The sequence below is a fragment of the Cebus imitator genome, unplaced genomic scaffold (genome assembly GCF_001604975.1).
Source record: "Cebus imitator isolate Cc_AM_T3 unplaced genomic scaffold, Cebus_imitator-1.0 Scaffold253, whole genome shotgun sequence".
Classification (NCBI taxonomy): domain Eukaryota; kingdom Metazoa; phylum Chordata; class Mammalia; order Primates; family Cebidae; genus Cebus; species Cebus imitator.
The window spans coordinates 2,281,278-2,293,155 of NW_016107568.1; the positions used below are offsets into that span (position 1 = coordinate 2,281,278).

Here is an 11,878-nt window from a genome sequence, read left to right on the forward strand (position 1 = left end):
AAAGAAAAAGAAAAATAGATCACCAACCAATGATGGTAAAAGTCAATGAAAGTGATGAACTGAGGAAAATGTATAACTCAATCCTTTGTACCAAGGAATAAAGTAAGTGAGTATTTAACTGGATAGGTGGAGTGCATGTATCTATGTCCCACATAGTCAAGGATAATAAAAGGATGTATTTTAAGTGAATATGTTATTTTATGAATATATGAACTCCTCTACCTAACTTTGATTTCATGAAAAGTTGATCCTCATTGTCTCTCCATATGGAAACAACAGTTTTATTAAAATAATTCATTGTGGAAGACAGTGTGGCAATTCCTCAAGGATCTAGAAATAGAAATATCATTTGATCCAGCAATCTCATTACTGGTATATATCCAAAGGATTATAAAGCATTCTATTATAAAGGCACATGCACATGTATGTTTATTGTGGCACTGTTCACAATATCAAAGACTTGGAACCAACCCAAATGCCCATCAATGATAGACTGGATAAAGAAAATGTGGCACATATACACCATGAAATACTATGCAGCCATAAAAAAGGATAAGCTCATGTCCTTTGCAGGGGCATGGATAAAGCTGGAAACCATCATTCTCAGGAAACTGACACAAGAACAGAAAACCAAACACCACATTTTTTCACTCACAAGTGGGTGTTGAACAGTAAGAACACATGGACACAGGGAGGGGAACATCATACACTGGGGCCTGTCAGGGGGTAGCGGGCTAGGGGAGGGATAGCAGGGGGTAGAGGGCTAGGGGAGGGATAGCATTAGGAGAAATATCTAGTGTAAATGACAGGGTGATGGATGCAGCAAACCACCATGGCACGTGTATGCCTATGTAACAAACCTGCATGTTTTGCACATGTAACCCAGAACTTAAAGTATAATAATATAATTATTATTATTATTATTCACCATACTTCTGTAGTTGACAGATTCAGTAATAAGCACCTGATCCATGTAGGGCTAATAAAAATTTTTCATGGACAGATTCAGAAATAAGCACCTGATCCATGTTGGGCTAACAAAAATTTTTCATGGACACTGTGAAGTTGAACATGTAAAAATGATTCAGAATAGAAAACCAGATTGACAAAGGTAGAGAATACCCAAATAGCTACTAAATGTAGAAAGAGCTGCTTCTTCTCATTGAAAATTGAGAATAAGGATTATTCTCATGAGAATTGTCAGGAACATGCACACTTAATACCACAATATGTTCGCTAAGTTAGCAAAAATTTAAAACTATGACATCACTACGTTGACAAAGATATGAAAAATGAGTAGTATAAATGGGTTTAACAACTTTATAAAGTAATTTGGCAATCCTTTAGGAATAAAAATAGACAAGCAATGACCCAGCTATTCCAATGAGCTAGCTATACACACTGGTGAAACTCTTGCCCATGCACACTGGGATATGCGTCCAGAATGTTCATGAAGTATTGTTGTAATAGCACAAACCTCAAAACACTTTCCTTTGGTTTTTCTTTCTTCTGGCCTGGGGAACGGATGTGATGGCTGGAGCCCTAGAAGCTATTGTGGACCATAAAGTGACTTTAAAGATGAGAGCAATGCATAGAAAACAGCAGAGCAGGGAAAAAGAGAAGCCCAAGTCCCTGATGACCTTTTTAATCCACCATATGGGCCCTGGGCTGCCTATCCACGGGTCTCTTACGCGAGAAAGAAGCATTCATCTTATTAAAGAAAGTAACTAGAAACAATACAATTTTTTTGAAAAATAGGCTAAACAAAGTCATAATATAGGGATATATACACATATGACAAAGCTTTAAACCACACAAGTAAATTATTATAACCATAGCCAAGATACAGGAGCAAGGAGAGTTGTGAAGGGGGAGGACCTCATAACGAACTTCTAGAGAGAGGAAGTGTTCTATTTATCTTTGTCTGATAGCAATTGCCTGAGTATTTCTTTTTTAAGTTTTTTGATAAACTGTATTCATTTTAAGGCACTTTTTTGTATATGTATTATATTTCTTTAAAAAATACAAATAAATAAAAATGCAGACCCCACCGCACTCCTAAACTAGCATGGAAGCCTAAGTCATGGGTTCTATCACCATGTCAGACAGTGGCACACACCCCTCTTTCCTTGGCAACAACATAGTGGAATTCAAGGGGAGTTAGGAGACTCCTCCTCAGTTATGGCTTTTGTCTGCTCTGTTGTTTTGACTAATTTTCCACCATTAAAGCAGCCTTTTTTTTTTTTTTTTTTTTTTTTGATGGAGTCTCACTCTGTCACCAGGCTGGAGTGCAGTGTCGCAGTCTCGGCTCACTGCATCCTCTGCCTCGTGAGTCCAAGCAATTTTCCTGGCTCAGCCTCCAAAGGAGCTGGGACTACAGGCACATGCCACCATGCCCAGCAAATTTTTGTATTTTTAGTAGAGACAGGGTTTCACCATGTTGGCCAAGATGGTCTCGATCTCCTGATCTTGAGATTCTCCCACCTCAGCCTCCCAAAGTGCTGGGATTGCAGGTGTGAGCCACCATGCCAGCCCTTTATTTTTTTATTGACAAAAACTGTAAATATTTGTAGTGTACATCATGCTTTGATATATGTATGCACTGTAGAACTACTAAATCAAGCTAATTATTTTTTTATATTATACTTTAAGTTCTGGGGTACACGTGCAGCTCATGGAGGATTGTTACATAGGTATACACATGCCATGGTTGTTTACTGCATCCATCCTCCCATCATCTACATTAGGTATTTCTCCTAATGTTATCCCTCCCTAATCCCCTTAGCCCCTGCTACCCCTCCCCAACTCCCACCCTGCCCCCAACAGGCCCCAGGTGTGATGTTCCCCTCCTTGTGTCCATGTGTTCTCGTTGTTCAACACCCACTTATGAGTGAGGACATGCGGTGTTTGGTTTTCTGTTCTTGTGTCAGTTTGATGAAAATGATAGTTTCCGGCTTCATCCATGTCCCTGCAAAGGATGTGAACTCAACCTTTGCGTTTTTATGGCTGCATAGTATTCCATGGTATATATGTGCCACGTTTTCTTTATCCAGTCTATCATTGATGGGCATTTGGGTTGGTTCCAAGTCTTTGCTATCGTGAATAGTGTTGCAATAAGCATACATGTGCATGTGTCTTTATAATAGAATGCTTTATAATCCTTTGGATATATACCCAGTAATGACATTGCCAGGTCAAATGGTATTTCTATTTCCAGATCCTTGAAGAATCACCACACTGTCCTCCACAATGGTTGAACCAATTTATACTCCAATCAACAGTGTAAAAATGTTCCTATTTCTCCACATTCTCTCCAGCATCTGATGTCTGCTGATTTCTTAATGATCACCATTCTAACTAGCATGAGATGGCATCTCAGTGTGGTTTAAATTTGCATTTCTCTAATGACCAGTGATGATGAGCATTTTTTCATATGTCTATTGGCTGCATAAATGTCTTCTTTTGAAAAGTGTCTGTTCATATCCTTCACCCACTTTTTGAGGGGGTTGTTTTTTTCTTATAAATGTGTTTAAGTTCTTTGTAGATTCTGGATATTAGCCCTTTGTCAGATGGGTAGACTGCAAAAATTTTTGCCCATTCTGTTGGTTATCAGTTCACGTTAATGATAGTTTCTTTTGCTGTGCAGAAGCTCTTAAGTTTAATTAGATCCCATCTGTCTATTTTGACTTTCATTGCCATTGCTTTTGATGGTTTAGTCATTAAGTCATTGCCTATGCCTATGTCCTGAATGATATTGCCTAGGTTTTCTTCCAGGGTTTTTATGGTGTTAGGTCTTATGTTTAAAGGAGGCGGAGGTTGCAGTGAGCCGAGATCACGCCATTGCACTCCAGCCTGGGTAACAAGAGCGAAACTCCGTCTCAAAAAAAAAAAAAAAAAAAAAAATCTTTAATCCATCTGGAGTTAATTTTTGTATAAGGTGTCAAAAAGGGGTCCAGTTTCAGCTTTCTGCATGTGGCTAGCCGGTTTTCACAACTCCATTTATTAAACAAGAAATCCTTTCCTATTGCTTGTTTTTGTCAGGTTTGTCAAAGATCAGATGATTGTAGATATATGATGTTACTTCAGAAGCCTCTGTTCTGTTCCATTGGTCTATTTCTCTATTTTGGTACTGGTACCATGCTGTTTTGATTACTGTAGCCTTGTAGTATAGTTGGAAGTCAGGTAACTTGATGCCTCCAGCTTTGTTCTTTTTTTTAGAATTGTCTTGGCTATGTGGGCTCTTCTTTGGTTCCATATGATGTTTAAGGTGGTTTCTTCCCATTCTGTGGAGAAGATCAATGGTAGCTTGATGGGGATAATCAAGCTAATTTGTAATAATATGCATAGACCCGGTGAGTGCTTGGCTACTTCTTATTTATTGTTTTAATTTAATTTTTACAATATCCTCTTGAATTAGGAATTGTTATACTTGCTTTAGACCTGAGGAAGTAAATCATTTACCCAAAGTCTCACAATAGTAACATTTTTGTTATTGCATGTTAATTAGCTTGATTTAGTAGTTCTACAATGCATACATATATCAATACGTACAATATTTGTGTTATTGTTAATTACAATATACATTTTTTGTGGTAAGAACATTTAAAACTACTTTCTTAGCTATTTTCAAGTTTCAATTCTCAAAGCAGTTTTTCTTTATGTCAAAGTTAGATATCCTGTATGACTGAACACTTATCCCAGGGAATATTTAGAAGGCAGGTGATTAAACTGAAAAACACCTGGCGCTTAATGTTCTGCCACAGAATAGAATGGACAGGTAAGCCATGTGGGCTTACTGAGGTCTGAAGAACTGCCTATGAGTTCAGTCAGGCTTCCTAGAATCCAGGCTAATAAATGAATCTATTCCTAGAATCCAGGAGGAGTCCCAGTCTCCTCCTCCTGACTGCCTTCACCACCTCTCTGAGCATCCCACACAACCTCTAGCTGCCATTGGAGAAGCTGTGTGACATCAAGTGAGACACGCAACCCCATGGGTCTGCCTCTTCATCTGTAATGTGTCAAAGTATTAAATCACAATTACCTTTGCACCAACCTAATAGATCTGGATTATTTCTTCACTTCTTTCTAGCTCTGAAGGAAGTAGCATAAAGGTGGCAGTGCTCACTCCCCGAAGAGCACAAAGAGAAGCATGGGAAATGATGTCATTCGGGGTCTGCCACTTACCCTCCTGAGCCTTTTAATCCCCTGGCCCACTGTTTGCCTACCTAGATGAAGAGAAAGGAGGATTTAATATTCCTGCAGTCAGCTCTAACTGAAGGGAGCAGGCTTCTCCCAGAAATTGGAACCCCTGTCACATTCATTAATTAATGGTTTGCAGGCAAGAATGGACTCACACAACCCCCACTGAGGGCAGGTAAATCATCACAGTGACTTGCAGAGAAAAAGGGAGAATCTCTCTTTCATTTAACATTATCATTTTTGTACATAAGCATCATCTTAGGTGTTGTACACAAGATGATAAAACCATCCAAGGATTCAATTGGATCAGATTGGGTTGTTTGGGCAAGAAGGCAAAACAGCTGGGCGCCTAGAGGAACTCTGAGGTCCCAGGCTCTGAATTTTACCCAGCAATGCTGTGTAAAACCAGGTATACTCTCTGGCCCTGCTACCTGCTGCAGGTGTGTTCAAAGATGGGTTTCTAGCATATGCATAAAATTGGCCAAAAGAAGATTTAGTAATTGCATTTTTTATGGATTTCAGATTCTCACAGCATCAATCTCATTCTCCTTGGACCTACTCAGAAACAGGAGAAAGATTAACAGTGCCTCACAAGAGTTCCTCACAGGAGCACAAGGACCAGCTTTTTCCCTATGAGGTAATGTAAATTCTAAAATTATATTGTGTTTGAAAATAAAATACATTCCAGAGACTATTCAATGTGCTTTCCAATTTTCGAACATAAACTTTGTTCGACCTTTTAGACAAGTTATTTATCTTCCCCAACCTTCAATTCTGTCTTCCATAAAACGGGCACAGAAAGACACACCTTGCAGAGGCTGTAATCAGTAACAAATATGTCAAGTGCAGGGAACAATAGTTGGCAGCGAGTTACATTATGACTCCCCTACACCACACCATCACCCACTGCTCAGAGCATGAACAGAGAATCATCCAGCCAGCTCTGAGGAGATTGTGCCTGCTGGTGATATTTGTAAGAAAGACATTTGTAACAAGAACCTTTTGAGAAGATAATGTGGAAATAAATGTTATAGGAAGAGGGAGTAAAATGAGGTAGGTAATGAGTTGGGAAATGTCTCCCGACCTCTGAGTACCCTGGCTGTCCTGCACAAGTCCTCCCCACTCTATGGTCCTGTTGTGGACTTGTTAGTTCTGGTTTGTACTTTCATGAATCTGTTGCCTTTCCTGAGGCACCAAATGGGACACTAGTGTTGAGGTCCCACCAAGATTGGTTTTGGAGGGAATGTTTTTTGACTTAGGGGGTGAAAGTCACTTCTCCGGGCTCCATTTTCTCTTTTACAAAATGAAGAAAATATAGTCGACCAGGTGCATTAAATTTTTTAAACAGTAGAGCCCTGCTTCTAAGCAAAATGAAATGAAGAACCTCATTGTTTAAATGGCAGCACCCACCTGCTGAGCCTTCCCTTCACATCTCACTGCTGTGTCTCCTTGAGACAGCCCTGGAAGGCTGAGGCTGAGAAACACAGCTGAAAACCACAGAACCACATCACCAAGGTCCTTTCTGACTCTAGGGTTCTGTGTGTCCATAAGTCCTGGGTCTTTGGGGGCGATCGTGGGTATTTTCAACCAGTGTTGGGAGGGGCATAGTGAGCCACCACTCCCAGTGTGTCGGGATTTGCTGAGCCCACCCTGACAGCCATGTGCACAATGAGTGATCTCTAAACACTGGAAAGAGAAACAAGTCACACAGGTGCTTGCCTGACATAATGCCACATCCAAATGTAGGGCATCAGACATATGTGGGCACAGAAACTAACAGATAAGCTTGGGGTTTCCAGGAATGTTCTTATTGTGCAGGTTTTCCCATTGAGAAAATCACTGACTTGCATGGTTGAGACATTCCAAGTTGTAGCTACCACTCTCCAGGAGAAAGCAGACAGATGAATGTATTCCTCTAGGCAAAAGAGGTCAAAACGAGAAAGCATGACAGCATCTGTTCTCAGGCTGCATGAACAAAGTTATGCAAGTCCAGCAGGACACGTACAGAGCGGAACTAAAAGGTCATGGCCCTTCTAGGAAAAAAAGGTGCTGTGGTTGACCAATCATAACAGCATAAATCCTACTTGCTAGTGAGATATCGCCATCAGTTTGTAAAGCATAGCATATGATTATTTAGAAATCTGAATCTGTGGTTATTTAGTTCACATACTGAAACATTTGAAGTAATCTTTTAAGAGCCTCAAAGAAACATTTTATTTATTTATTTATTTTGAGACAAAGTCTCACTATGTCACCAAGGCTAGCAGGCAGTGGCATGGCCTTGGCTCACTGCAACCTCCACCTCCTGGGTAAGTAATTGAGATTACAGGAACACACATCCATGCCGGCTAATTTTTGTATTTTTAGTAAAACAGGGTTTCACCTTGTCAGCCAGGCTGGCCTCGAGTTCCTGACTTCAGGTGATCCAACTGCCTCGGCCTCCCAAAGTGCTAGGATTACAGTTGTGAGCCACCTCACCCAGCCCATGTTTATAATCTTATGATTCAGAGACAGGCACAGCAGAGAGTCCTGGGAGTTTATCTAGTCAAGTATGTCCTAAAGCGTAGATTTCACACCTCAAAATTTCCATACCCCCCCAAGAAAGGACCCTGTGGCTGAATAATCATGGAAAATGCTACCTCAGGAAGAGTTATTAAGTCATAGAATAGGGTAATAGATTGGAGTGACAATTCAAGATGTCTACACTAGAAAGTTTCAAAATGAGTCATGGTCATAGGAAGGACAAGTTTAGAAGAGATGCCCTGTGTCAGTCCCAACCACAGCCAGGCTGAAGGCATGAGCCATGTTTTGTGTCACATATGGTCCCTTTGGACACAGTAGAGAATTAATATGTGGGTTGGCTATACCTTCAACATTCTAATTTGTGTACTGGCTACTATTAAAAAAAAAGCAGTTGGATAAATAAAAATCTCTTTTTCAAGGTATTTGAATTAAGAAACCCTGAAATAATTGTTCTGTTTCAACAGAACTAAAGGTGATGGACCTCCATGAGGTGATGAGCCACAGCCAAGGATAAGCCAAATTCCTGAGAAAGCAGAGAAGATTTTAAAACAATAGGAAACTCCTTTGACAGTGGATTAGAAAGGAGCAGACACTGGGAGCACAGAACAATCACAGTAAAAGCAGTGCACTGGAAGAAAGATGCGTAAACTCCTGCTCTTAAGATCCTGAGCATCTCCTTAAATTCAGTACTCTGGTACTCCCTTCCACTCTCAGTTTCCATTAGATCTGCCTCCATTCGGCCAAAGGAGGTAAGAGCAATAGGAGAACCAGGGTTGTCCCTGCCAAGGCTAACACTAATCAAGAGATTTTATATGCACCAATTCCCACACATTAGTGGAGTTGTTAATTATTAGGAATTTGGTGAATCTGGTATTCTTTCCAAGTCTGGAATACTAGGATTTCGGTTTTGGCTCATGAGCCATGAAATCCCTAAGACCAAAATCAGTAGGCAGCCATGAAGGATTTTGTGGAAGTTCTATGTCTGGTAGGACCTCATATTTCACAAACAAGTCCCTAAACCTATTTCCAACCTGCTCCATCGCTGATGGAGCAGCCTCCACCTACTCTCCAGGGGTATCATCCTGGAAAGCACAGCCCGGAGCAATCAGTAGCTGACAAAGGAACTCACTCCACTACCCAAAAGGGAAGAATCAACGTGATTTCTGCAGAAAACTGATTCTACTGAACACTGTGAACCTTTTCTATGAACTACCTTTGGAGTACAGAGGTAACAAAGTACAAGGTGTACTGTCAAGAAGAACCAGTGTAGGATACAAGCAATGTCTTGCTGTTATGACTGTTTGATCTTGGCTTCAGCACTTGCAATTTATTCTTTGACAAGTCACTTTAATTTCCTGAACCTCAGATAACACATTTCAACAGTGAAACTCATAACAGCTCTACTAGGATTATTGGGAGGAATCAGTAAGTTAATGCAGAAATGTTCAACACAGAATAAGGGCTCCGTGATGACAGAATCACCTTCCTTCACAGTCCCTCAAGAAAAGAAATTCAAGGCAGGCGATGACCTGGTTCATAGGAGAGCAAAAACAGATTATGAAAGTACTCACAAGGAATGTTTGAGATAGCTGGGAATGTCTGACTTGGAGAAAAATCTAGATAAAAGTAGGCATTACCACTATTTGTCTTAGAAGAGAGTTGGGTTTATCCAACATGCAGAGCCAAGCATAATACTAATGCATAGAAGGCATAGAAAGAGCAATCTGTCTTTCTTAACAGGCAGAATTTTCCAAAGGCAGACTGGATAGAAAGTCCCCGTCACATAAAGGGCCCTGCCTCTGACAACCCTGGAGGCACCATTCACAGGACGTCTGTATGAATGGCCCTGCCTGGAATCACACCGGCACAGCCTAAGACGCCGCATAGAGGCAGCTCTGGAGCACACCTGGGCTAGATGACAATTTAGGGGAAGTATTCTAGCACAGACAGACCCCTTATTGGTCCCTTCCAATCTTGATTGTCCAACATTGTCTGGTCTTAAAGAAAACATCCCAGACAATAATAAGCAAGTGAATTTGAAGAAAGACTGCACCAAGGTCCGGTTTCAGGTGGGATGCAGAGATAGGTAAAAGCTCTCCATAGTAACTTCCAGTTGTGGACTCTTAAGATGGTAAATACTTTTTTCTCTCTCTGAGCAGAGGCTGGGACATTTACTTAACACCTGACACTGAAGAAACCAAAGACCTTCAGTTCTGAAATCTCAATTTCATTCTCCTCCTCAGGTCGACCAGCTATATTGAGCTTATGGCCAAAAGAAATCTCAGCACTGTGACAGAGTTTATTCTTGAAGGCTTCACAGGTCACCCTGAACTGGCAGTTCCTCTCTTCATAGTGTTTCTCAGCTCCTATCTTGTCACTCTTCTGGGGAATGTAGGCATGATTATTCTAATCCAAGTGGATGCCCAACTCCACACCCCCATGTACTTCTTCCTGAGCCACCTTGCCTTCCTGGATGCCTGCTTTGCCTCAGTAATCACCCCTCAGATTCTGGCCACACTGGCCACAGACAAGTCGGTCATCTCCTATGGCCACTGTGCTGCACAGTTCTTTTTCTTCACCGTCTGTGCAGGCACGGAGTGTTACCTGCTGTCAGTGATGGCCTATGACCGCTTTGTTGCCATTAGCAATCCACTGCGCTACAACATGATCATGACTCCAGGTACATGCAGGGTCTTATTGGCCGTGGCCTACATCTGTGGGGTGTCAGGGGCCATTCTGCGTACCACATGCACCTTCACCCTCTCCTTCTGTGGTGACAATCAGATCAACTTCTTCTTCTGTGACCTCCCACCCCTGCTGAAACTCGCCTGCAGCAGCATGACACAAACTGAGATTGTCATTCTCTTTTTTGCAAAATTCATGTTCCTAGCCAATGTCATGATTATCCTGATCTCCTACATGCTCATTATCAGAGCCATTTTGAGGGTGGAGTCGGCAGGTGGGCGAGCCAAGGCCTTCTCCACCTGCACATCCCATCTCACCACTGTTGTCCTCTTCTTTGGGACACTTGCCTTCATGTACCAGAGAAGTAACTCTGACAAATCCTCAGAGGAAGACAAGATAGTGTTTGTCTTTTACACTGTAATCATCCCTATGTTGAACCCCTTGATCTACAGTCTGAGGAACAACGATGTAAAAGCTGCATTCAGAAAGGTCATTGGCAAATTCCAGTTTCCAAGGAACATAGCTTTCAGTAAGGGCCCTTCATTGTGACCCATCTTTTCTCCAGGTCTTCATACTCCAATGGGCATCAACACCAGCTGGTGCTTTCCCCCAACAGTGTACAGTAGGTAGCTTTCTTCAGCACCTGGAAGTGTGCAGGAACTACCTGTCCTTAGAGAAAAGTACAAGTTTCATGATGTTTGTTTGGATGACCTCCTCTCCCTCCATTTTCTAACCCCCTCTCTCTTTAGCCCTCTCAAACTTTGTGGGTTCTAGTGCTACTCCCTGGCACCACAGAAATAAAAAGTAGCATAGTCATAAGTGAACTGATCACCACATCCAACCCCCCCTTTCTAACTCAGCCATGCTTGGGTTTCTCAGTTGCTCTTACTTATTCTTTTGTTACTGTGCTCATTGACACTGACTTTTACTCTTTGTAGAAAATTATAGCTATAAATTGTACTAATTGAAGAATAAAGTGTTTTTTGTGGTATGGATAACCTGCCAACTCATTATGAAGTGAATGAAAAGAACCTGTGAACCCAGTGACATTTCTAATCAGAAAAAGTCAGAGTAGTTCAGGAAAGGGTGCTTTCTTTTGGCTACTCTTCCTCTAATGTCTTCCTAAATGGTTTCTGATCTGCAGGACTTGTACTTAATTTCTTATTAAGTGACAATTCTCTAGATTCCGAATCTCCAAATTCTTTATTTTTTCTCCTCCTAAACACAGTGCCTGCCTCGTTTCAATTACTGCTTTCAGACTCATTCCCAGGGTCTGCAAACTCAACAATGACAGATCTGTAGCAAATAGTCTCAACTGATATTACTTTCTCAGGTAAAAATAGTCTCTATGATTATAGAAGGAAGTAAGTACTGTCCACAGCAGAAGGTGAACTCCTTGAGGATAGGGTCATAATGCTTCACTTAATACTTTCTTCTATATTGCTGCTTCTGGTACACTGAAAACCACTAT

General features: G+C 41.2%; 1 protein-coding gene across 1 annotated transcript; it reads left to right on the forward strand.

The window, feature by feature from the left end:
• Positions 1-5,554: 5,554 nt before the first annotated feature.
• On the forward strand, positions 5,555-11,367 carry LOC108282892 (olfactory receptor 9I1-like). The gene is made up of 3 exons (XM_017498925.2): positions 5,555-5,639; positions 5,722-5,836; positions 9,882-11,367. Exon 3 carries the CDS (start codon positions 9,988-9,990, stop codon positions 10,954-10,956), a length of 969 nt encoding a protein of 322 aa, XP_017354414.1. The 5' UTR covers positions 5,555-5,639; positions 5,722-5,836; positions 9,882-9,987; the 3' UTR covers positions 10,957-11,367.
• Positions 11,368-11,878: the final 511 nt, after the last annotated feature.